The sequence below is a fragment of the Patagioenas fasciata genome, chromosome 2, assembly GCF_037038585.1.
Source record: "Patagioenas fasciata isolate bPatFas1 chromosome 2, bPatFas1.hap1, whole genome shotgun sequence".
Classification (NCBI taxonomy): domain Eukaryota; kingdom Metazoa; phylum Chordata; class Aves; order Columbiformes; family Columbidae; genus Patagioenas; species Patagioenas fasciata.
The window spans coordinates 123261678-123289269 of NC_092521.1; the positions used below are offsets into that span (position 1 = coordinate 123261678).

Sequence of the window (27592 nt, forward strand, 5' to 3'; positions counted from 1 at the left end):
TACTCTGGCCAGCGTGTGTCAGGAGAGGGGATGTTGCTTCTACACGCTCTGCTTTATCAGTTCCTGAAGTAACTGTGGCAGCTTACCCCACCCTGCAGGAGCTGGGTGACCTTGACCTTGCTTTGGAGGATTTGCCACTGTTGATGGTAAACTAGTGCTCTCGTGGCTTTGCCTCCTGTACAGAACAATGTGCTGGTAGTTTACTTATTACTCAGAAATCCTTCTTAACTCCAGGCACCTCAAGAAGTTTTTTAGCCAAAACAATGTTCAACACATGGATTATTATGTCTGAAGATATCTAGAGCTAAACCCAGGCCTCCACTGCTCTCTGCCTACATGTGACATAAATTATGTGTCTGAAGTATTCACCAAACAGCAGACCATCCCATTAAAATAGCTTCTGTACAGTACTCCAAAGCTGGGATCCAGTCTTTTGACAAAGCTTTTTTTCCCCTCCTTGCCCTTCCCTAAATGGTGCTAACCTGGAACAAATCTCCTTTTCTCTATTTAGCAGACATTTTTTATGCATCACTTCACCTTGAGGGGTTTCCACAATGCCCTGCTGCAACTAATTAATGCACTTAGAGAAATACTTTGTCCCTTAGCTTCTGTCTCATATGTTTAATTGCAAGGGATGCTTGTGGTACTTCCACAGACTGTTTATCCCATCACATTTGTTTTTCATGCCATTATTTTGCTGACTGCCAAAGGCTCTATCTAGTGTATACTGAGGTATTTCACTACACACCCAGGACTAGGCTGTAGTAACAAAGTAGGAGACTGCTCAGAAACTGCTGAAAACCACACAACCAAACTGCCAGTAAACACTTGGGGGAGCTACCTATCCATTACATGGAAAGATTGGATCTGTTTTGTGGAATTACATGCTTAGCATTTGCCAGATTATCTAGAACTACTTTCATCACAAGACCAAATTTAAAAGCAAAATAATCTATAAACATAGATTTTCTGTATGGGAAAAGTATTATAAAACTACAAAATTAACAAACATTATGGAAATTATATCTTTATTAAGATTGCACTATTTTTAAAATTAGACCTCCTCAGCTGCATCTATATTTAAGTTGGCTTCTGCGACTGATCCTTTAGGCTCTGTTAATGGCTACTGAGACATCACATGGGTATGCAGAAATTTAGTTCTTTTCTTTTTGCTTTCCTTTTCATGCTATTTAACATTTCCACTGCATGCTTTGCTTAGACTAAGATTACGCCATTGGTCTTCAAGATGCCTTCTCCTGGTCATATCTTCCTTAAAACATGATGGAATAACTTTACAAATTATACATCATGAAACATATAGATTGTCAAAATTCCTTTCCATTTGCAGTGTTGGCTTGCTATCAGTTTTGCATCAATTACTTAGCATGTAAATGAAAGTTTGATTTGAGAATGGGGTGTTCATCTGTGCACAGTTCCACTCCTTCCTCCTTCATACATGCTTATTCAGACTTAGGGGAAATCTTGAGTGATGCTGTCACAATAACATTTACCAGGGCTCAATGCACATGTAAGCACGTGTCAGAAAACAAAACCATCTCCAAGAAGAAGAAAAAGAATAGCTCAGGACCATCCCAATCATCTCCTGACAGAAGAGCTAATTTTCAAAAGTGTTAGATTTTTTTATTAGAAACCTCCCTAAATCATACTGTTCTATGACCATTCCTATAGTATTTCCATTTGTCTAAAGATTTGCTTTGAACAGATAAGAGTCTGCAACATGCTTTTGTCTCAGCAATGCAGTTCTTTTAAAATGTATCATCATTATTTCGGAGTATTTGGTCTTTTTCTTGAATTGTCAAGATCTATCATCATCAAGAGTCTTTGTGTTTTCTCTGATAACAAACATACTTAGGACTGCATCCTTAAACAGAAAGATACATCACTTTAAAATGACACACTCAAGAAGAGTCAGAGTGCATTTGCACTCTCCAAAGTGGCAGTTGCTTCATTGAAATAAAGAGGAAAATTTGTATAGAGTACTTAGTCTGCTTTTGATAATTCAAGCTATGGTTATGAAAATCTCCTAGCTTTTTGTTCAGATATAGTTGTCTGCAGAAAATAAGGTGGTTAAGGCTCAAGTGAGACAGTCATTAATGACAAGAGTACGTCATTGTGGAGAATGGTCTTCTTTACAGAGAATTAGTATTCAAATCATAGTGAAACATCAACCAGACAACAGACCAACAAAGACAGCTGCATCTCAGCTAATGGCTTTTTTATAATATTGATATTACTGAATGTACGGTCAGAAAGGGAGAAGATGTAAATCAATACAGACTATGCTTTGGTCCATACACTAAGGCTGAGTGTGGTAGTTAGAATGAAGAGTTAAGGTGATTGAAGACCCATTTGGTTCACATCTAGGACCAAAGAGTTTTGGTGGTTAAAACATGTAAGGGTGAACAACAGCAGCTTGTATTGCTCACTACAGCTTAGTATATTTATTATCCTTCACCTCCATCCTACCAGTAGTTCAGAAGTCAGAGCAAATAGCTGTACAAGAGTACACAACTCATAACTCTGCTGGAGATACACTAACCACTAGATAGTGTAGCTTAATGTATTGCATCTTTTCCAACTCCATGCTTCCAAACAGTGAAGCAAAGCAAAGTAAAGCGAAGTGAGAATTAGGCCTTCATTTGTCAGAAGGAAATTTCCATGTGCTTGCTTGAAGAGTCTTAACTTACAAACTAAGGTGTTTTTTGATCCACATTTTCTTTACAAATAAAAGAGAAGTGTTTGTTTCTTGTGCATAAATGGATTGGAAAATCTCTCTTCCACAAGAGTATTACAGAGGAGACAAAAGTTTCTTGTGAAGGGCTGCTTATATCAGTAGCAAATGCTTTTACGAGTGCAACATGCTATGTTTGAATTGTTTATTTAACTTTTCTGCCCTGGAGGAGGTGGCCTGTACTGTAAAAGTACTTCTGTATTAATTTCACAAGTGAATAAACTGTCTTACAACAAAGAGTAATTTACTACTCACATCCATTTTAAGTGCACATGGTTCAAAATGTCTGAACAAGAAGTGGGCTTCAGTTCTGATTCAGTTCTTGCTCCTTCCTGAAGTGCAGCCAGGAGAAGCTCTTAGGATGCCTTAGATTGGAAAGGATGGAGGAGCTCCACTTCTAAGTAGTGTGGGAAATGTCCTCAGTCAGCTCAATAGTTATTGGTATTACAGAATTCTACTAGTCTTCCTGTAATTATTGATCCAAATGCTGTCAAGACTAGTGCTTTTGAGAATGGAGGACGTGTGCTTACCTATTTAGGCCTTAAGTCACATGTTTTTGAGTCCATTTATCCTTTTAATTCACATCTTCCTAAAGAAATGGCTTTATGATCATCCTTCATCTTGCAACCTTTCTTTCTATAGTTTATAGGGTAGATGAGCTAGCAGAATTGCTATGTCATCTGAAGCCAAGGTCTCCCTATAGGAAGAGGGCAAGAGCTTTAAGTGCCATAAACAGAGCACAGAGACATTACCTTTTTTTGACTTGGACATGACTCCAGCTAAATATATAGAGAGATGGAGCCAGGACAATTTCTTTGTCTGTTTTGCACTGATAAATGGAATTTTTATTCTCACTACAGGTTTTTTAAAAATCACTGGAAACTCAGTCTGCAGGATGGATGAATTTGACAATGTGCTATCAGTCTCAGGAAAGGAAGTAGTGTTTTTATTCTGCTTTACAAGGAGTTACAGAAATTAACACAACTGGACTTCGGACATGTCTTTTTAACTGTCTTTTTGTACACAATCTCCTAGGCATGATCTTGCAGGCTTTGTCAGTGCTAAAATCCCTTTGGAAGTCAAGTTGCCTAGTCATAGAAGAGACCATGTTATGTAATAGTTCAAATGATTTTCTATTATTTCAGTAGCAACTCAGGTTTATTTATTTGAGTGTTAATAATTGGCAACTTCTGATGAAGAGGCATTTTTGTCTAAATCAATAAAGCTAGCTCTTCATAGGTAAATGTCCATCTTTCATCACCATCTTTGTAAGAAATGCTTTAAGGAGTTACAGTAGTGTCAGCTATTTCATGCCAAGAATACAATCCTATGCAAATGTATTTGTAAGGGCCAAGGTTATATGCCTAAGAATAAGCCAACCTCTACCCTCAACGTCACTCTCGAATTCCATCACTGCAAATCTTTATTCTTTGTAGAGTAGAAGTTTTATCATTTTTCGTTTGTGGAGAAAAATTTAGAAATGCAACCTTAGTCTTTTGGGGTTTAATCCAAACTCTTTTTTTTTTTTTTTTTTAAATACAGTGTATTTGTTATTCTGATTTCTGTATCTTACCGCACCTAAGAAAAATGTAGTTAAGTGACAAGAAATAATATAATTTGGATCAAGTATAGTTCCAGGTTCCAGTATAAGTTGGGGAATGACCTATTAGAGAGCCGTGTAGGGGAAAGGGACCTGGGGGTCCTGGTGGACAGCAGGATGACCATGAGCTAGCACTGTGCTCTTGTGGCCAGGAAGGCCAATGGCATCCTGGGGTGTATTAGAAGGGGGCTGGTTAGTAAATCGAGAGAGGTTCTCCTTCCTCTCTACTCTGCTCTGGTGAGACCCCAGCTGGAACATCGTATCCAGTTCTGGGCCCTTCAGTTCAAGAAAGACAGGGAACTGCTGGAGAGAGTCTACCGCAGGGCAACAAAGATGATTAAGGGAGTGGAGCATCTCCCTTATGAGGAAAGGCTGAGGGAGCTGGGTCTCTTTATCTTGGAGAAGGGGAGACTGAGGGGCGACCTTATTAATGTTTACAGATATATAAAGGGTGAGTGTCACAAGGATGGAGCCAGGCTCTTCTCGGTGGCAACCAATGATAGGACAAGGGGTAATGGGTACAAACTGGAACACAAGAGTTTCCACTTAAATTTGAGAAGAAACTTCTTCTCAGTGAGGGTGCCAGAGCACTGGAACAGGCTGCACAGGGAGGTTGTGGAGTCTCCTGCTCTGGAGGTATTCAAGACCCGCCTGGACGCCTTCCTGTGTAACCTCATCTAGGTGTTCCCGCTCTGGCAGGGGGATTGGACTGGATGATCTTTCAAGGTCCCTTCCAATCCCTAACATTCTCTGATTCTGTGAAATATCCCTACATTACAGATACAAATGGACATGAGTGCTCCGGACTGAGCCTGTGTTACTCTGGATATCAGATAACTGTTCTGTGCTGACCTGCTGTGTGCAATATTCAGGACTGTGAATAAGCAAGTTCCAGACTTAAATCAGTTCAGTAAGAGGAGGCTGTTGCTGACTGAGCTGGAAAGTGCTGTCTGTGCACTGCTGTTTTCTATATGCACCAGAAAATCCTGCTGCAGAGCTGCTGATTGCTACTGTAATTATCATAGAGGCAGATGATGTCACTGCTAGAGGGCAAATGGAAGAGCTTGATGTCATCAGTGTTAGCATTATTCATGTCAAAGCATCAGTGTTTTAAAAATCTGTTCTTCTAAAAGGAGCAAACCTAAACATACACTTTTGTTTGGAACTTCTCTTCATACTGAGAGCTCCATTATTTTTCACTGAAATACAATTGCAAATGTTGAGTTGTTTCTTTAATGTACTTTATTGCAGTGCCAGAAGTTGCTTGGAGACAAGATATTTTCTAATCACAAACAGTATGCAGATTATACTACGCAAATTGTAAACATGGCTGAAAAATGAAAAAAGCCACAAGCTTCTCTGACACTTACAACCTCTTACTCCACTGGAGAATTTTTACTTGATTTAATCACAGCAAGACAAAGCATCTCTACTGTAAGTGAGATACGGGGCCTACATTACTAATGTATTACATCCTTTTTTTACCATAATTAATTCTGAAGTTACATAATCTGAACCTATCCAGTACAGTCTTTGTAACTTGTGCTCACTGGATCCTTTCTAAAAGTGCATGGACATTTTCAAGTATGACTATCTGTTAGCAAAAAGGTGTCCCTACAATAAAATTACTTCATGACAGCTCCTGCTGCAGCTAGAATTGCCTCATCTGCTGAAACTCTCTGTAACAACTTAGGATTGAGTAGCATAAACCACAAAAGATGCCTCACATACTCCACATTTTACTTTCTGTCTGGATGTACTTTTTATAAGAAACAGTCTTGAAAAAAACATGTCCCATTGTACTTCTCGTGAAGTGCAGCCCACTGACTTTCTAATATCTCAATACCTGTTCTGCTGCACATTATCAGTCAACAATACATCTTCACTTGTCAAGCATCTGACTGCCTCTAATAAAAGACATACTCAGTCTATCCTTGAGTATCAGCAGCACTGTGGCCATGGTAGTACAGAACTCAGCATCAGGTAATCACTGAACATATATACATCCATCCATCTATATATATATATATATGTATATATACACACACACATCTATATAGTCAGGAGCCAGGATGAGTTTTGCAGTTTCTCTTAGGCTTTTCCCAACTGCGAGTACACTGCTAATAGTAACCAAGCCAGCTCAGGCTTGTTTCCTAGAGCTGCTGTAACGCTTGACTGCAATGTAGACATTCCTTTAAGTTTTTGCACCAGGAATCAGAACTACTAGCTACAATCTGAAGCTTGGACATCCAAAACATCTAATTTAAGGACAGAGTTTCATCTTTTCAACAGCTTTGCCACGAGTTGTTATATGATGAAACATCCTTACCATGTAAGAATCAAATCCATCACTTGGTATTTCCTAGAACAGATAAAATGGAAATGTCAGGGATACTAGTAAAACCTTTTTACTGAGAGGGAAATACTGCTTCAAAAGGTGGACACTTCAGTAGATGAAGTTACTACAAGAAATGCAATCATCTTTGGAAAGTGCTATATTCCCGTGAGCCTTTGCTCTTCTGCTTGATTTATGCTGATTAATATCAAAACATCTAACTACATCACATTTTAAATGTGTCTGTAGCTATAATATTGAGGGCTGATCTATAGATCAATGGCAGCTGACCGAGGCTCCTGGGCTCCAAATTGCAGCCAACAGATGTGAGTCAAGGTCAGTCCAGAAGCAGCACATTCACCTTGATGTGATCTTGTGCCTGAATTAAGCAGGTCCATCTCTCAACATTCTCTAAACTTCTGCACGTCAACAGGACTCATTAGCTTGAGCACATGATTGCTCATTATATCTGTTGGGCTGAACCTGCTGTTGGTACCTATCTGTACAGTTGTCTTGATTTTTAAAGTCTTCTACATGATAAAGCAATTCACACTATCCTCTGCAAGACTACAGGATTAAAAAATCTTGATTCAACACTTGAAAAGCATTACAACAAACAGTATTTTATACAGCAATATTAGTGCTTATGATAGTAGTTTATGGTACCAGAGACCAATTATGGAAATGCATTCTCTGCCTGTAGAAACTTACAATCTAAACAATGTATTGCACAGAAATTATCAACATACAAAAAGCAGAATAATTGTTTTCTTACTTTCAATGCATGTCTTTCTAGCATAAGGGATTTTGAACAGAGCAAGGAGTTACAGGAGTGATTGTAAATGAAAAGGAAAGGTAGTGAACAGAGTGATAGCTTGAGGAATTATTGTAAGAATGGCTCAAACAAAAAAGATTATAGAAGGGACCTGAAGCAGGACACAGAACAAAGGTATCATAGCAAAGATGCAGAGCAAAGGAGCATTCATGACTGCGAGCTCAGAAAAACAGGAATGCAATGTAGATTTTAATGTCTTTACTTATCCATATTACTGAAGTTGTGGACACTGACCAAGATCCCGATGCACCAAGCTTCTTGCTTGATGCCTTGATATGCAACAGAGCTCCCTCTAGTTTCGACTGATTTCAGCAAGAGCTATAGCATTGTAATTCATTTGAAAAGCAAGCTGCAGACTTTTATTAGCTGAAGGCCAAAACGAAAAACCCAAACACAGGCAATATCATCCCTTCACCCCACTGGTTGACTTAAGAGTGATAAATAGTAGCGAAAAACCTAAATACAGAAATAGAAGTAATTCTGTCTTGCTACAAAAGTAAATTCTTAACAAGAGTGTATTTCTACAGTATTTCCTACTGCAGATGTTTAGTCTTTTAGGAGCTAGGCCACAGACACCTTGGCTCTTCAAGTTTATTTAATATGATTTGGAGATTAATTTGGCCAGACCAAACTGATGGAGATAAGCAACTTAAAGGGTTGCATGATGTCTAGCTGTGCTCTCTTTCATTTCTTTAGCTTCCATTTAAATGTCTTGGTAGTTGTTTCTGCGCCTGCAGCGTCCATAATGATAAAGGAGGTAGAGCAGTACAAGGTCAAAAATGAACAACAAGCCAACAGCAACATCAAATCCAATAAAAATATCTGTGAAGGAAAAGAAATAAAGAAAAAGGGAGTTAATGGAAGGCATAAATGTATATCAGTTTGGATAAAGAGATAACAGTTTAATTACAGATTTGTACAATGGAAATATAGTTACATTTTTTCATATTTCTGGCAAGATCACATGGTCTGCATTTACTGATATATGCAACATATGCTTCAATCCTGGAGGCAGCTATCTTCCTGTACAGGGGTAAATCTTACTCGTAGGTTTTCACAGGTCAAGAAGGACCATGTGTAGTTGATGCAAACTAGGAGTTTCATCAGGGATCAGCAAAACACTAAATATATTCAGGAAAGAGGAAATACCAGGACTGTTGGAAAGTAGCATGTGTTGCCTTGCCCTTCACTTGCCTCCTGGAAGTAATATTCAGGCAGGAAGAGGTTACCAGCGTTTAGGTGTTGGCAGTCCAAGGCAAAAAGATGCTGTATCTGCATGGATCAGCTGCACTCTGTGTGTACAGTGGAGGTTAAGGTATCCTCAGTCCATAGTACACATGCCAGAAATAGACATGCATCAGTTTCACTGTACACATGCATCAATCTTACTGTGCACGTGCAAGCCATTTTTCCTTCACGTGTACAGAAGGTCTGATGCGTCCAGCATACACAGGACTCCTTGCATAGCACCCATATTTCTGTCAGACATTCTCAACAAGCAGAGTTCTAGTTTTGGCCATGGCCTTTAGGTAGCTCCTTATGTGAGTGTGCTAATAATAACATGGCCTTTACATTGGTGGGCAAGTCTGCTTTTTCAGAGATATTTAATTTCTGTCGGCTTTCCCTGTCCATAGTAAAGCTGGTGCATGCTTGTTAAAGGGAGTTCTGTCTGTTGTGTGAAAAGTACGAAGTTTGGAGCCAGTGATACAATTTCTGCCTCTGTGTCTTACATAGAAAGAAGATGTGTAACAGAGCTGTTATGCTACCTTTTGTTTTGTCTTTCTTCCCACATTCTTTTGACCAATTTTCTGCAATCACAGGAGAAACTAGTTCAGCAAACTTCTCAAGTGGACAAGCAGAGGTGCATCCTGGCAGAGTGAGTAGGTAAGGATCCTTTGAAGTGTCATTCCGATAATGCATTTCAATGCTGTATCGCCTGATTAACAACATTGAAAATATTTTTTTAAAAAGGTTCTTAAACACAAGTTTTCCTATTTAGACACAGAACGCTGGAAATAGTCTCTTACATCCTACTCTAGAACCTGTTCTTCAAGAATGGAGGCTTTGTGAAAGACATCTGCAAAGGCCACTTTGACAAGGCTGGTTACATCACTGTGTGGATCACCAGTCACCTACAAAGACCCTTCTGAAGGCTCCTTGAATGGCAACAGTACTAAGCTCTTCTAAGCCAACTGATTTTTCTTAGGATTTAGAAGATGTCTTGGAAATGTTGCCATCATTTGAACAAACAGGAAAATTTATTTTACCATTTACTTCCAGCTGGTAAGGTGTGTTTTCCTCCTCTTTCTGTCTTTGATATTACACAGATATGTGCATATCCAGCAGATGTAATTTTTCCTAGTTTTAATATAAATGTTTGCCTTTCAGTGAAGTATCATTTTAAAACGAGTTTTTATCGCCTCACGGTATTTGTGAGAAAAATATTTTGAGTAAGGGGGAACCAAATTCCAAACACTCCTTGTTCTTGCATAAATAAGAAGATACTTGCCCACTGCTTTCTTGGTAGAGTTCAAAAAACTGGCAAGCAGCGTATGGTGGCAGTTTTCCATTGAAAATATTGAGAGCAATCTGGATGGCCCCAATTGTGGTGTCATGCTGTTGGAAAAACAAAACAAAACATCCTTGACAGTCAGTTAAATCAACTACCATTTATCTAGAGTAATGAGACAGAGTAGAGAGGGAGTGGAAATCAAGATAAAAGAAAGACTGTGTAAATTTGACCATAAAAACATATTCTGTATATTCACCATTGGAAAAAAAAAAAAAACATGTTAACAGATTACTACAAACAGCAGGGGGCATTTCCAAAGAGTTACTGCACTATGCCTCTTATACCATCTAGCAATATTTTGGGGACAGAGATACTGGTGGAAAGCAAGATGTGGTCTAAGAAATAAATCTAGTTTTTCACTGCATTTTGCTACTCCTTCCTTCAGGAGTGTTTTTTATTCAAAAATCAGATTAAGGCAGCATAAGGTTGTATATCCTGTAGCATTTCAAGTGAAGATACTTTTTTTTAGATAGTATTCCAGGCAAATAATCGAGTATGAAGACTATTCTTCTCTCCTCGACACTCCAGAAATTTTAAGATTCTTGTTCCTTCTGTTTGGACTTACGCAATAAAATCTCGATTTGGCTTCTATTTTGATGGAACCCACCCACAGTTTCTTCCTCTCCCCATTATCCCTCCTCTTGCAGAGTATCCCAGGAGGAGGAGAAGCTGAAGGAAGGAAGTCCAAACACCTTGATGCCTAAATTTTGCAAGCATCTTTATATACATATCTGCTAGGCTTATTTATATTATAATCTTAACAGCTATGTTTTAGTTATTCAGGATCTGAAACTTTTTGGACTGATCACTTTCAAAAATGAGAGTATACTTGGCCTCAAGTCATTAAAACAGCAGTGAAAATTTTGGATGTACTTCTTCCTTTTCAAAGAGAATGTAGTAGGGCTAGAAAACATCTAGAAAAAGCAGCAAGAGAAATTTAAGGCCTTGAGTGGTTTTTATGTGAGGAAAGATAAAGTAGGGCTGTCTAGGAAAAGGAAAGACGGAAGAGGTGTGACAGAAAAGAGTAAATTCATGAGTGACCAAGGAAAGTGAATAAAGAATAACTATTCCCCGTTTCTCACAACAGAAATGCTAGGAAGGAGCTAAATCAGTATTAAGTTAAAAAAAAAAAAGGACTTTTTTTTTTTTCTTTTAACACACAAGTCATTGACACAGGATGTTGCAGAGGCCAAAAGCAGAAATGCATTAAAAATGTGATTAGATAAATAGATGGAAGAAAATCTGTCAAGAACTATTAAACACACAGACACAGTTTCTATCTCAGGAAGTTCCTACACCACAGATTGCTGGAAGGTTGTATCAGGGGAAGCATCACTCTGTGCTGGCATTGTTCTCACGTTCTTCCCTGCTGTTGGCCATTGTTAGAGACAAGATAATGAATGAGCTAAGTGGATCTTGGTCTGATCCAAGCAGCCCTTTTTATCCTCTAAACTTCAAACAAACAAACAAATTATATATGTTTATATATGCTTATATGTGTTATATATATATATATATATATAAAATCCACAGCTGTGTCATCTCTTTCTAGGCAGAGAAGGGTTTGGAGGTGCAGCTGAAGTTCTGCTGTGTGCCAGCATCTCTGTGTTAGAAGCACTTAAGGAAAGATGCATATTATAGAAACCACACCATTAAATTGCAAAAAAAAAAGAAAATGGATGATAAAATACATAGTTTACCAAGTACGGTTTGAAATTGAGGTGAAATTCATGATCCTGCTGTGTTCTTGTACTGACTGGTGTTCAGCTTCTTATCTGAACTGTATTATATTATTCTTTCATTTAACTTACAGGGAGACTCTGATTATTCTCTTTAAAGGTCTTTTACTGGTAAACTCATAGCAAGATTTATGAAAGATGAAAATACTCACTGCAGAGTAGACCTCCATTTTTCTTTGTTTTGAAGAATTGGCAGCTTGTTTAATACTATTTAAAATAGTATTCACAAGGACACCTTAAACAAGGGAGAGAAAAATGAAGAAAACAAAGAAAGCAAAAGATTTTGAGTTATCAAATAGAAGACATGTACTCAGGCCTCATACTCATTTTTCTAGCTTACTACAAGTTCATAACTAGAGAGAAGATATTAGAGGTGGAATATATCATTTATCACCCAGGTCAAGTGAAGTGACAGGATTTACAGGAAATCATCTAGAACTATTGTGAGAAGTGGGGCTAATGATATTTCCAGTTTTGTTATGCTGGGACCTGTTTGCTGTCATTTTTTATCTGTTTGGCATGTTGCAATAATGAAAGCTGTGCCAGCCTCTTCCTCTCTAGATGCCAAAGAAATATTTTTAACTGTTTATTTCCAATAAGTCACACAGAGTATAAATTCTTCGTTTTTCCAAAGCTCTTTTGAACTCCTTCTCCAGACCAGAGGTATTCTAAAGCCAACGCAATACGGGCAGCAGATATTCCCTGTAGCACAATTTATACCATTCTAGGGAAAGAGAGAACAACTGGCACGCCCGTGAACGCTAGAAAAAAAGTCCTGACCACGTGATATGGCCAGCTACTGGCTAGTGGGCTTTAATGCAGGTCTGAGCCTGTAATTACTATATTGCTCCATCCAGTGATGTATATGGCTAGATGATGAGGCTGCTAATCGTTCTTTGCCTAGGTCTAGACTGCAGAGTGTGTACATTACAAAGCCTAGCCCCAAACGGTCCAGCCTGCAGATATTCAAGCTGACTTGTTTGGGTTTCCTGCTTATGGACACCTGGGGATCATATGATAAATGCCTGGGTTGTGTCCTGAAGTAGTGTCAGAATGCACATAGCCTATGCGTCCCAATTTTGGAGCTAAACAGTAGTTCCAGTTCTTGCAGTATAGACATAACTTGTATCTCTCGTTTTCTGTTCTGATCAGACTGTTTCAGAGGAGCTTTCTATCAGTCTCTCAGAGCACTACCAATGTGTTGCCAAGGTTTTGACACAATGTATGACTGATACCTCAAAGTGAAAAACAAAGAGCAGGAATCAATAGAATAAGTGTTGGAGAAACAGAATCTTAATCTAACTTAATATCAGACAAGTAATGATCATACCCAAGAGGGCTTCATTTTTTCCCTTGAATTTCTCTAATCTTTCTTAAAATCTTAGTCCCTTAAAAACCATGGGATAACTAAAGGCACTAAAGTTTACACCGTGTTACAACATCTCATCCATGCAAATGCCAGTGTTTGGCACATATTTTCATGCTTCATATGGCATCCAATGTCCATAGTTAGAAATCAAGGTTCTGTATCAATAATTTTGCATGAGTAAGGTGACAGGATGTTGCTTATTATCATAAGTATTGCCTCCTTTCTGAGAGCTATGCATTTTTTTAATTTACCTCCTTGTAGTCGTGATTTCTCTTCTGTTTTATAAAGCCCAAAAAGCGATAATAAGGACAGTTCTGCCAGTTTTTCCATCTTATCGATTACATCTTTGGTGGCCCATACAGGGAGAGTATAGTTGTGAATACCCTAGTGACAGGGGAAAACAAAATGATGTTCTTTTTCTTCCACTGGTTTCCATCATTCTATTGCTCAGCCTCACACTACTACATTCAGACCCTCTGAGGCTGCCCTGCAATTCTTTGATCAGTGTGATTTCACTCATCAGTATGTCCTGAAATACCCTTGGTGGGACTGGGGATCAACCTGAAGTGGGTGAATGGGGAGAGGGGAAACACCTGTGTGAAGGGGATCCCTTGTGGGGATAATGTGTTCTTTCTATAGAGATATATGGTTTAAGTTTTGCTAGTGTGAAAGATTGCAGATGTATGTCTTGTGTTCTTCCTTTCTTCTGGGTCTTCAGAGGTTCCCAACTTTTCATGCCTTTCCATACAGTTTTCCAGATACCAGTTCCATCATGGACCATTTACAGACAAGTGTCACTCTGCAGTCATGTAAGAGTGACACTCTCTTATATTATTTAAGTGCCTCAGTGTGTGGAGGATATGTTCAATGGCCTTCACGTGCTGCTGCTAATGACTAAGGCCAAATGGAATCATCTCGTACTTGAGGCCAGTCTGATTTTATTCAGTGGCAGCAATGATCATCTCCTAGTTTTCTAACTGATAGATCATAATCTTACCTCTCATTTTCAACATCTAAGTATTTTGATGTTTACCTGTTGATAGGTTAAAGCAAATAATTTCATCTTCCTGTTAAAAATAATAAATATATCCTAGGCAGCACACTCAAATAATTTTATAGCAGCATATTGGGAAGGAAAATGAGTGAATAAAGGGAATGGATCTAGGTACCAGTGCTTCAGGATAAACATCAAATGGAAACAACGATTTCCCAAGCTGTAAACTATGTTTTTGGGTTATCTTTAACCAATGCACTAAATTACAACTTAGATTCAAATTAAAAACAAAAAATGAAGGAGAGAAGGCAACTCATTCCTATGAAACCACATTGGAATGGTTAAATAGAAACCCAGCTTAGGGGGTATATATACTTACCCAACCTCTATTGCCTTATTATTACCTCACAGTGCAGAGTATCGTATGTATTCCAGAGCTGGAAATTGTCCAGTACTTTAAGATTATTTAGTTCAAGTCCTGTGTTAACTGCCATCATTTGTATAAAATCCTGCGGGGAGAAAAAAGTGAAGAGTACAAATGCTCAATGCATATGGAACTATATGCATACAGATTCATTAGCACCCAACCTGGCAACACAGCAGTGTTTAATTTTACACAGCTGAAACCCTTGTAGTGGAAGCTTTCGGTTGCAGGTCTCGTTTTGTAACCATTTAAAGGCAGAGATCTCTATTTCAGACACTGCTTTTTCTCAGCCCTGCTATGGGTAAGTCTGCTCTGCAGCACTGTTCTCTCCCTCTTCTGACTGCTCCAGGAGGCTACCTTAGTCACCTCAGCCTTCAGATATAAGGAAGAGGAAGGCACTAACGGAAGAGGAACATGAGAAAGAAAGATGAGGAGAAAGGAGAAAATTAAAGAGAGCTGTGGTAAATATTCAGAAATTGGAAAGGAAACTAGGTTTTCCTTCTGCCATTGAAGGGGAGCTCAATATCTACGGTATAGTTTCACAACAGTTCCCACAGGGATTCTTGCTATGTGCTAACACAGAAGAATAAAGGGACTCCTCAATATCCCTTATTCCCACATTACCTATTTCACACTAGTAGCTGAGAGAGAAGATAGCTATGATATCCTATTTCACCTCCTGTTGGAGGTGAGTGAGGCTGACCAGAGTAGCTGAGCTAGCAGAAAGTTAGAAATAAACCAAAAAAAGAGGAAATGTTTGGTTTAGCCCAAGCAGTAAGTCTGAAGTGACTTTGAGAGAATGTGTACAGATACAGTCAGGATATGAGGAACATGAGACCCTGCTTTATTTATGCTGTAATGCTATTATAAAGTGCATGATAGGCAAAAAAGAGAGCTGCTGTAACCACTACTTAGAGCAATTATTATCCATGAGAACATGGTTGCTTGAGGCAGGTGTACCATCCATGTACCTACACCCTGCTGTAGCAGTGGAATGGGAAATTTTGAATCTCTGACTGCGAAGATTTGTATCATGGCCAAAACAGAAGCGTGTCTTGAGTTGGATTGAAAATGCCTCTCAGAGAAATGTACATAAGTCAGAGCGTTCACTTGGTTAGGCTTGCTCTAGTTCTCTGTTGCACTGCCAACTTCAGAAAGTCACAGCAGGAAGGCATAAACCTTCCCGAGTTTTAGATTTATCAGATTTTTTGAATTCGTTTTATACTACCCTGTAAAACTGGAAACTGCTGTATCCAAACATTTCTTCTCTGCTCAGATCACAGAACTTTAGTTATATGCAGTTCTAAATAGTCTCAGAAAATGTTAAATTCACATTTTAAAAGACTAATAAAGAAAAGTATGAGAAATGCATAATCATATCAAACATACTTTTTGATCATATTGGACTACATTTCTGATTTTAAGAGTCTGCAGGATTTTTTTTTTTCATTTGTTTATTTTTGTATTTTAGCAAAATGAAACAAGGCAATTCTGTAACTTCTACATCTTAGTTACTTTCCTTCTTAGGTTTTGTTTCCATTTATTTTGTCTTACCATGTATGGTTGTATTCTATTTTGAAATTCACTTGATATCTGTGTTTCATTCTGAAGCTCATCAAAACGGGGACAGTCAGGCAGAGGAAAATGCAGACTCTGAAACAAGAGAAGTAAAACTTAGTTCTAGAATTAATCAACACACCTCTAGTTTTTCTGTTGCTGAGATTGCTGGTGTAATATTTGTTAGATAGATTCAGGACCACCCTATAGCTACTCCATAGTCACTTGTTTGGGTGCATTGTTCATGAATTCAGTTAACATAAGCAACAGACTGTGGTAACTTGGCTTTTCAGTGGCTACTTGTGGCTACAATAGCTTGTTTTCCCTCAGTTTAAGTGATTTTGGCAGAAAGAAATGATGCGTGTCTGTCAGGGGATTGCTTTGGGAAACAGATCAGGATGTGTGCTCAGGAATTTTAAAAAGCTACCATTTCCCTCTTAATTTCTGAATCATCCCAGGTGACAGCTTGACTCCACCTGGTCCTGGAATCTGAATTGCTTCTGCATCTACATATCCTGTTCTCATCTCTTCGGAGGTAACCAGCGTATTATGGTAAACATTTTAAGTACGACTCAATGGACAGAACTTGAAACAAGAGTGACAGCTAAATTGTGCTCTTGAAATATCAAAAGGCTATGACCCTAATGGCTCTGTCTATGTTTAGGGGTATGGCTCACTTTTAATAACTCCAAGTACATGCATTACGAGGTCACCCGATAGTATGTATTTGATCTGAACCATGTGAAAATACATATATATGTCCATCAAACTGGGCTCTTGCAAATACGCTTTATGCCAATTGCAGAAGGACAGATGACACCTGATCCAGCGTAAAGTGTCAGTAAAAAGTTACAATGAGCAAGATAAGCTTGTGCTGGTTGAACACTCTATGTCACATTACTAGAGCATTTTTTAGCCAGCACTAGTATTATTCTGTGATCTTACAACTCACATCAAGGAACTGACTTACTATATAGTGGAGAAATCTCTGTGTAGATGCTACTAGGAAGACTCCATGCCATTATCTTCAATATCTAGGGCTTATGTATGTGCAAGGAGGTCTACTCTATCTTGAGGTGAACATTAGCAGACTGCACTTTTAGTGCTTCTCTTTTTATCAATGTAAAGCTTGCAGCAGCCCACAGCTGACACTAGCACACTTTGACTTGGACCGATTTCCAATAGTGCAGTGCATTTTTTCTGTAGCAGCGGCATACTGGAGGATGAAGGCCCAAAGCTGCAATATGAAACTGGGGAATGTTGTTTAATTACACAATAACAAATGTTTCTCTTGCTATATGGCTTAATTATCTCCCTCTAAGTGTTCTTAATTAAGCCACTCCCTTTGGCCTCATTAAGCAGTACTCAGTACTGTTGCCTGTCACATCTTGATAGATCTCAGTGGCTGAAAAATAAACTGTGATTAGGTTTTTTTACAGAACTGTGTTTGACCTCAGTTTCCCGCTTTGTGTTGCTTAGGGCTTGAAAATACCCTAAACAATGGGGTTTTTTAGGTGTTTTGCATATTTACTAGGAATTTTGAGTTGCCACATAGGTGTATTTCAGTGAAACTTTAATACCCACTCCTGAAACAGTTGCATAAGTGACAAGGTACTAGAGAATCATACAAATGAGCTTGCCTTCTCCAAACAGGTCTTGCACTGCACTGTGATTCCTCTAAGGGCTTTGAGGTTTTACTTGACCAAAGCTCTGAAAGCTTTGGTGCTTTTTCATGTCTTCTGGTGAAAGAACTTCCCTTAGTGTTCCACATTTAAATAACAGTGAAATTATTTTTTGTTTGGGGACAGGGTCAAGTTTCAAGGTGAATTGCATTGTGCATAATCCAGTTTGTGGAAACCGTTTCTCTCTGTACCTGCTTTCAAACATGGCCTCCAAGAATGGAGGAATGCCAATCGGAGGCAAGTGTGGCTACTGCCTAATGACAGGGTCCATCCTCTGATGTTGGTGGCTGGACAGGCAGTTATTTAACAGCGTTTTTCTATACATTTCCTTAAAGTCAACTTCTATCCTCAAAGGCAGAAGAAAACTAACCTTTCCGTCATTACATTCTATAGCTTTTTGTCCTTGTTCGACACGCTCTTTCTTACACAATCTTTGTGACAGGAGCCAATGACATGAAAATCTAAACCTGAGTCAGCCAGGGAGAGCTGCATATAGTAAAACTTGTACACCACCTGTCATTCAGGTAGGTCTATTCTTCTTATAAAAGGCAAGACAAGCGCTGGGGTTTCATTAAATGTTTGTGCAGCACTGAGCATAAAAGGGTCCTTGTCTGTAATTAGGGTGCCTAAGTGCTACCAGAATAGGAAAGTCATAATTGAGAGGTCATTACAGCAGCTGGTGAAAATTCCATTCCTTGAATAAACTGTGGAACAAACTCGCCAAGGAGAGGAGGTCTGTCTAGCTGATTGGTGCTTAGAAAAGCATTTGTTCTCTCTACAGGCCTAGGGCAACTTCCCTACAGTACTGTCCAAAAGTGTCCTTGCCAGGAGAAATGTTAGAGCAGTACCTTGAAGAAAACGGTAGTGTGGATGACAATTCATGTATTCTGCAACTATAGAAGGAGGATTTTCATGCAGCTATTACAGCTATGACAAGTTTGTCAGCCAGTAGCTGCAGTTGATGTTTTCCATTAGATTGAACTCAAAGAGAACAGAGAATATTTTTAAACTTTTTTTCCCCCTTATTTCTGCTTTTTTCTTCTAGGCAAGTTTAAGGTGTTGTAGGAAGTGCCCAGCCAGTACTCACCCGGTCTGTTGATTTTTGCAAAACATGAACTGGAATGGGTTGCCAGAGAAGCTCAGGGTTCCAAATTTGGCTGCTAGTTGGTGGAAAGAGGCCAGAAAGGTATGACTGGGCACTCATAATAGTGCGATCATAATCTGTACTTTGGATGTAAAACTGAAGAGAGAATGGCAAAGAGTTTAAAATAAAATAGGAACAATGCAAATAATAAGGATTTTTGCTCAACTCATCAATCCTGGCTTCTTGTTTTCAGTTTTATATTTTTTGCAAAAGCTAAAACAGCGAAACCACAACTCAGCTTTCTAAGACTCTACTTCATTTGCATACATGAAATTGCCAAAGCATCTTTCAGTTTGGAATCTAACCCTCAGACTGAACTAATAAGAATAAGAAAGCATGATTTAAAAGAAGGAATCTCTCCATCTTCTCAGATGCATTGGAACATTGATATGTGGTGCTTAGGGACATTGTTTAGTGGTGGACTTGACAGTGTGAGGTTTATGGTTGGACTTGATCCTGAAGGTCTTTTTCCACTTGAATGATTCTATTATTCTATCATCCATCTACTATCTCTCAGGAATAAAGTCACTTGAAACCATAAACCTCTCTTAGATGCATGGCAAAGCTATTGTCTCTTATGCCTTGCATCAATGCATCCCTTATTTACTGAACAAAATGGATCTGTACAATATGCCAAGCACATCCACACAACTGTTAGACCTCTCTTTTACAGGATGAAGTATGTGAGCATAGCCCATCTCATGGCTGGATATGCATTCACCTTTCAACAGGGTAGAACAATATTTGGTCACCACATATGAATTCCAAATTCATTTGATAGTGTGGAGCTATTGATTCCTGGAAAACTGGGCAGTGGAAGACCCAAACTGTATGTAGCAGCTGAAAGTTAGACTTGAGTCTATGTTAGTACCTTGATACAAAAGGCTGGCTTTCAAAAATGTTCTTCTACTCCCTTAATTTTTCCATTAATGAAACAAATATGATGATGTGCTTTTATCTAGCACAAGTCCACAGTTCTGCTATACCACAGAAATGTCCTCCAGACAGTTCTGCTATATACCTCTTTCCGGTTGTATGTGCTGTTCAAAAAGTTGGCATATCTTTCCCTCATGTACCGTCCAAGTTCAAACAGCTGCTGCATTCCAGTCTGCAAGGCAAGCATACGGATGACTATTAGATTAAGGTGATGGGAGAATCTTAATGTAGAAGTTTCTTTTCTATTTTCTTCTTTTGTATTCTGCAATAAGTTTCTAAGTGATCATTAACCATTTGTATAATGTACTGTATATGTTGTAGGTGATCTAGAAGTTTTAACATAAATACTCACTTATAGCTATGAAAAAATAATACGTTCTGAAACATTAAGACTCCAACATCTGCCACAGGAAAGGCAACGCACCTGTTTCTATACAAATACTGTTTCCAAAGTGCTGTAGCTCTGTAAATGTTCCTAGTGATGAACACTGTAAAGGGTATGTCAGTTAGTGACAGCTGAGAAAGCATGATTGATAACCTAGTATCTATTATTGTCATAGCTTTGCTGTTTGATCAACCGGATAAATGTGTGGCTTGCATTCCATGCCTTTAGTAGCATTCTTCCATCTTTGCCTTGGTTCACCTGAAAATGTCTTAGATTGCACACTGTCTTTTCTGTTATTCATTTCCAAAGCTGTGAGCAGAACTTTTTAACTTTTAGCTGTCAGAAAAGTATATTCTTACTACTGTTGCTAAGAGATAATAGAATAGCAAAAAGCTTTCAAAAAAATCCGTGCCGAAGCAGAAACTTTTTTTTTTTCCCTTCTTACAACATAAGCTGTGTAACTGAGGATAGTAATGTGTGGTCTGAGTGACTGAATTTTACAGACCTTTCAAGCCTCACTTCAAACACTAAACGCTGAACTGTCTCTGATTCATACTTCCGCATCATGATGAAGTATTATTAGGAAATGCATTGGCCGTTCTTTGCTCCGGGATTTCATATGTCAAATACAGTTCATGAGCTAAGGCTTGATGCTGAAATGTCAGAGCAGGAAGTAGGTTCACTGCATCCTAGTGAAACTGGGCTGAAAGCAACCTTCTTAGAAGATGTGTTGTCCTCAGAAGCAGCCTTCTCCTGCAAGACTTCCCTTGTTTTGTGAGAACGTGGTTGCCAGTCAAATGATGAGGTGTGGATTCATCACTTGACCTGACGGGCACTTGACCAGGTGTCATTCCTTTACCCTACCACAAGGCCCAGTGCTTAATGGTCATTAGAACTTCATCAATGTTAAGAGTATACACGATGTTTAAACTTGCCATTTATTTGAATGCAGACACACTATCAGGAAGTTGTTGGTTTTAGGAAGGTAGTTCTAAAGGTATGATGAACAAGATTTCAATTTAATAGTAGTTGGATGAATAATATTGCAAAAATGTTTATTAATTATGGGGTATTGCTAATACAAGCTAAAAATACTTGGGATTTGCTAATGTTTCTGAAGCACACATAAAAAATCTGCCCACTTCCTATTGTTGTAGCATATACACATGCTTCTAAGAAAGTTAACATACCTTCGTAAGCTGTCCAAATCCCTGGGGCCATTCACTTTCTTTGTGTAGATCAGTTGGAAAGTTTACAATTGGTGTTCGGTCACCATGTCGGAAAACCTAACAAAATTACCAGTAAAAAATCAAGTTAATTACTGTTAACATTATTTTCTTAACTAGCTAGAATTCCAGCATACATTTTACTTTCAGTGCCATTTTCCAGATGGAAATATTGGACAGTCTGCAGAAACCTAGTCAGGTAGGACTGGAGTACCTTCTTTACATACAAGATTATGTATAATTATGTAGGAATTTAGTGGTCATGAGCCTGATGATTCTTCCACATAGAACATAAAATTAATCAGCCAAGAAGTTAATGCTGAGATTACGTCCATAGCTAGGCACCTAGACAAGAAATCTGACTGAATTTTCTACACTCAGCACCTCTGAATATTAAAACAGTTACTGCTGTGCTTGTATGAGGATTTCATTTCTTTGGCATAGACACTTGAAACCTTTGGTAACTGCCTTTCTGATTTCTCAATCATCCTAAAATGCAAAGATGAAAATATATAAACATTTACACTGTTAGCTTACTTAATATCTATTAGTATTGTTGCATCTATGTATGAAAATATTTTTGAAAGTCTGTAGGATTTTTTTTTCTGTTAAATTCAGTGAGAGCAAAGAGTTTGGTTGCTTTCTTATCCCAGACACTCCAGCATAGTGAGTATTACTGTGATACATTCAGTCACGTACTTCTTACGTCAGAAACATTAAATGAGACATTTTGTATTTTTATTTCAGCATACGAAGAAAGTGCCGACCCTAGATCAAATAGTTCTGAAAAACTCTGATTTACCCTCCTTAAGTGTGTCTTAGAAAAATGAAGTCCACAAAAGTTTCCCATGAAAAGAAATGCTGGAATAAAAATTCACGAGGCTTCCAACAATCCAGGACGCTAATGCAAACGGTTGCAAAAGTTACGTTTGCTTCTATCAGCGTTCACATAACCAACCTCAGTCCTGACTTCAGAGAATAAAATGACAATGTGGAAGTATGGTATATTTTTTAATAAAATGACGTTTATTCCATAATACCTCACTGGTATATAGCTTGATTATAATTAATACTCTCCATTGCCTTGTTAAGCCACATCATTCTTACCCGAACATCAGAGAGGTTTGTACACGCTGCTTAGTTTGCCACTCCCACTGGGAGCTGTTTTATGTTTATGTTTTTCAAAATAAACACAAGCAGTGTGGCTTAATGTTTTAATTACAATATACACCCTTTTCGTCAGCCTTCTGGACTAATGTGCACAAACCTGTGCTAGAGCAGGTACTTCAGAGATGGAAAATACTGTCGTTTAAAGGCAAATATAATTGGATTTTTCCTTCTGTTCATTTTCTACAATAGACAGCAAGGTTTGTTAGAGTAGATGTTACCATTAGAACCATGTAGAAAACTGTTTATTGTTTTTTTACTTTGCTAGTTGAATTTCACTGAAGACAACCTGAAATTATTATTTTTCAGCAAATGAAGGAGGTGTGTTCACCATCATCAGCAACATGTTGATCAACATGAAATTGCACAGTCTCAAGAAAATACAAGTTCAAGTACAGCAAAATAGCCCATAAAATCTTTCTCAAATATTTGATCTTTGCTTCTCTATGCAATTTTTAATTTTGTATATGTTTTTTATTACTAATCTTGAATCTCAATTCTTCATAATAATTTCTCAATGCACCTCTAGGGAGCAGATGAAGAGGTAAAGAACTACATTGTTTGGTGATTAAATTAGTTGCATGCAAGAAAAATGAATGAGAAGGACTTTTGTGTCACTGCTTATTTCCTTCGTGTTTTGACATGCTGACTTACAAAGGTGTCAGGTAGCATTCATTAGCTGTTCTGGACAACCTGATGCCTCTGTAAAGAATCAAGATTAAATGCCCAATTACAATGTAGCTGCATACTTTTTTGTTAAATTACACAGCTTTTCAGAGAAGCATTTTTATGAGTAACTGACAGTTGCTCAAACTGACTGACATGATTAAATGACTATTTTTGTTAGCAATATGTAGCAATGAGCCAACACTTGGCCAATAAATACTCGATTTTTATTAGTGACAAACTACTGAAAATGTGTTAGGTTTCAAATACGGGTTTATGATGCTTAATACTTAGTGTGCAACATAACCCTCAGTGTATATTTTAATGTCACAACAATTAACCTCTAAAAACTTTCAATAAGCCATAACAGAGCAGTGTTTTACCTGAGCAGAGGTGAGAGGGCAAAGAGTTAAAGATCAAAAGATATTCAAATATATGTGGGAGCAGAAGATGTAACGAAAAATATTTTCTCACTTTGCAGTCTTAAGAAATGGAAGCAATGGAAGGTGTTCCCCCCTAAAAAGCAACATAGCTTCTTCAAGTCCACAAAAAATAGAAAAAAGTTCTGCACCTTCATTGCACAGTGACATAAAAATGTGATATTAACATTAAGTTGGAAGTGGCAAGAAACAAATACTTCTAAGAGCAGAACACTTTTTAGGAACTGAAGGACTAAGCTTCTCGGCCAGCTGGGTTTTGTTTGTGCTCAAACCTCCTTCTTGCTTGCTACTTCTGAAAATGACCTTGCTTCAGTTGCAGTTGGAAATGAAATGATGACCTTATGAACAACCACTTAACCTAAAAGGCTAATTTGTTCAGTCATAGTCAGCAACATTTTAGGTATTTTTTTAAATGTTATTTATTTTTATTTTTTTAATGTAATAATTTAAGAGGAGCTTGTGTATTTGAAAGTTTATCTCTTTCATTAGAAGACCTGATACTATTAGGGGAAGAAAATGTATCCCTACAAAGCTTGCCTTGCTCATGAGTATGTATTTCTTAAGACTGATCATTTGGATTTTGTTAAAAAGGAGTTGATCCTTAAAATTAATTTTAAAATGCTTGCTGTGGAATTTATTGCTCCTGGCCTACAGATTACCTTCCCATCCTTTCAGAAGTCATAGAACATGGCAGGATGAGAGAAAAGGAACAAGGAGGCGTCATAAAACATGAAGACACTAGAAATCAAGAAGAAAGGGAGGGCAAGAAGGATGTACACAAAAGGGCATACCACACCTGTTTAGTATATTCATTTCAACATTTTTATCTGAAGTGCTTCACCTCAGTCAGTTCTCAAAAGCAAAGATGAATAGTTACCGAATACTCTCTCCTTCAACTCGGATACAGTTTGAACCTGATTTGGTGTCTGGGTTCTTCCATTCACTCTTTGTAATTTTGTGAGGGTGATCACGTCAGATCAAAACAGCCACGTGACTCAGACTTTGGTCAGCATTTGCTTCCTTTGTTGTTAGGGGAAAAATCACATTGGAGAAAAACTGGTGTGGGGGAGAGGATGAACTGAGAATATGGCATTTTTCTCTATATGTAACATCGTCATTCAGAAATGCCATGAATTACAGTGAATTATGTGTCTCTGAGTAATAGTGAGCCTCTTACAGACATTTTCATTGACAGACTCAACTTCAAACAAAAGGATTTCTTATTTTGAAGTCAGTAATAGGAATGAAGAAGCAAGAGAGAAATGGAACCAGTCATGCTGCTAGTTCAGGGAAACCACACATGCAGAAATACTGAGCATGTTAAGTCAAGGTTTCAAATGGCTTGACTTCATTAGACAAATAGATAACATGCTCAGTCAACACTTCCTACCCTGAGTTACAGAAAGAAAGACAAGATTAAATCACAGTGCCTCAAAAACCACACCTCTTTGTATATATGACAGGTGAAATGAGTGCCTGTGAGGAAGCAGAAGTTACAGGTCAGAACTTCTTTATACAGAGGTAATAAATCAGTGTTTCATTTCTACTTGAATACCAAATGGTCCAACGTGTTTCCTATTTTCTTCTCTTATGTCTACCTTAAATTCAGTGCACAAGAACTATGTTGAAGGCTAATGTTTACATGTGAGAAAGAAAATTAAAATAGCATTTGACAAATTGGCTTGAGTTGGAGCTTTTTGGCCAAGAGGACTTGTGGCCAATGATCAAAACGCACAGAATCAGCACAAAGAACGGAAAACCTTTAGGAGAGAACAAGGCACCTTCCTAGAGCATAGCCAATTCCGGAATTGAGCAAAAGGGAACATTTGTCTGGTTTTTCTCCCCTGCAGAAGTATTTCATATTGTGCAATTCTGCTAAGAAAGTTTTAAAAAGTCATTATGACACATTTTCACAATGGAGTAATACTCTCAGGTGAAAACATAGCAACTCACAAAATACAACTGGAAAATCGCTATTGAATTATCTCAGAAAGACACCTTTTAGACTTACCTTGACTGTAGCCATGCCCTCATTATATCCCATTATATTAGTTGAATGTTCTGGGGCCAATTCCTACCCTATTTATTTATGCTAGCAATTCTGTTCTCATGAAAATTCAATTGGGGAGTTCAGAAGGCAAATTTCTATTGAACACAGAGAAACCATGCCTTGGGAAAAGAGATGTGTGTTGGTAATAACATTAAACCTAGTGTAACTTTTTAGGCAGATTGATCAGTCTGAGGAAAAGTATCAAGGATAAAATGAAGGCAGTTAAAATGACATTCACCTGTTATTTTAATATTAATTGTGATAAGTTACACTATAAATAGATAAAGTGCCTTTTTTTTTTGGTAGGTGGGGAAGGTGGCTGCATAGCTGTGGTAAGCCAGCTGATTTTGGGTAGGAAGCCTCTATCTCCATAATGGTGAGCATTTCCTGTCATTTCTTCTGCAAAACCATTGCCTGTTAGAACACAGTGACAGCTGCAAGTCAATAAAAGTCTCCTTCCCTTCAAAGAGTGAATTCTCCGAGGCTTGTTGACTGCCTGACTTCATCTGTATCCAGTTCTCCCTCTTATCATTGAAACAACATCTAAGTATATTGCTATACACAGAATGTTACTGGAATTAGCATTAAGTCCCTGCTGTGAGTAGTGTCTGACAGAGCAATAAGCCTCAGCAGGAGTAAGAACTGGTTTTTCCTCTTCACTCTGGCCTCTCTCCAAGTGGCACATCTACAAAGCAGGCAAGAGACAACTAGATATGGAATAATTTATCTAGAGCTGGATGATATATTTTGGACACAGGACTCCTGTCTGTTATCTCTTTGTGTACATAATGTCTCAAATAGGGAAAGGTGGAAGAAGATTTTAAAATTCCTGTCTACAATTGTGCATTCCAATCTCCACAACTGTATATTGAAATTTTGCCTTTAACTATTCTTTATCAGTATACCTCTCATTAAAAAAGTAATTAGAATGAAAAGGACTGTGGTGCAACCTTCACAATCCAAACTGTTTCATTGAATTAATCTCTCTTTTACCTGAGCTCTTGGAGAAAGTGATATTGAAGTAGTGTCTAGTTACTCTAAAACAAGAAATGGCCCAGCGAAAAACCAATTACAATCCCTTTTCAACCTAACTGCGGTTACTGCTACATGAATCTCAAATTTGCCCTTTTCTGTTTCTCAGTATACTGCTGTGCCAATTTGGTTGTTCAGAAATGGAAAATACTTTTGGTTTTGTGATAAATTCTGTAAAATCATAAGCTTTAGCTTCCAAGCAAGAGAAGGCAGGCCATGGTGGCCAGCTCTCAGACTACTCTTCAGAGTGCCAACTAAACTAAGGAAGAACATGTAAACTAGACCTCAGATCTCCTAACTTCTCTGACTAGACATATACCACAAAGCTAAGTTGTTCATTTATCTTGAAATAATAACTAGGTGCTAGGTTATGAAAATTATTATAACTAGAGGCATTTTTATCTTCTTTAAGCAAAGTCTTTGAACTCAGTAAGCAAAAGGGCACCAATAATTTCTAAGCTTAAAAAGAGGCAAAGCAACTGCACAGCCTGTTTGATTCCACAACCATATCAAATTCCCTGTATTCCCCGCAACAAAACAGAAAACAAATCTACTTACTGCCACCACAAACTTCAGTTCTCTTTCTGCAGTACTCTGCTGAAGAAGAATGAGGATAATATGAAAAGAAAAACACAGGATCCTAGATAGGTTGGGAAGCCATGTCACTCCCATACTGGCAGAGGATGA

General features: G+C 38.1%; 1 protein-coding gene across 1 annotated transcript; it reads right to left on the minus strand.

Moving 5' to 3' along the window:
- Nucleotides 1–5615: 5615 nt before the first annotated feature.
- Nucleotides 5616–27592, minus strand: LOC136098273 (prostatic acid phosphatase-like). Its single transcript, XM_065831533.2, has 11 exons — nucleotides 27464–27592; nucleotides 21515–21610; nucleotides 20025–20111; nucleotides 18947–19099; nucleotides 16175–16273; nucleotides 14601–14705; nucleotides 13454–13586; nucleotides 11986–12068; nucleotides 10032–10138; nucleotides 9289–9458; nucleotides 5616–8344 (listed from the first exon to the last, which is right to left on the minus strand). Exons 1-11 carry the CDS (start codon nucleotides 27575–27577, stop codon nucleotides 8226–8228), a joined length of 1266 nt encoding a protein of 421 aa, XP_065687605.1. The 5' UTR covers nucleotides 27578–27592; the 3' UTR covers nucleotides 5616–8225.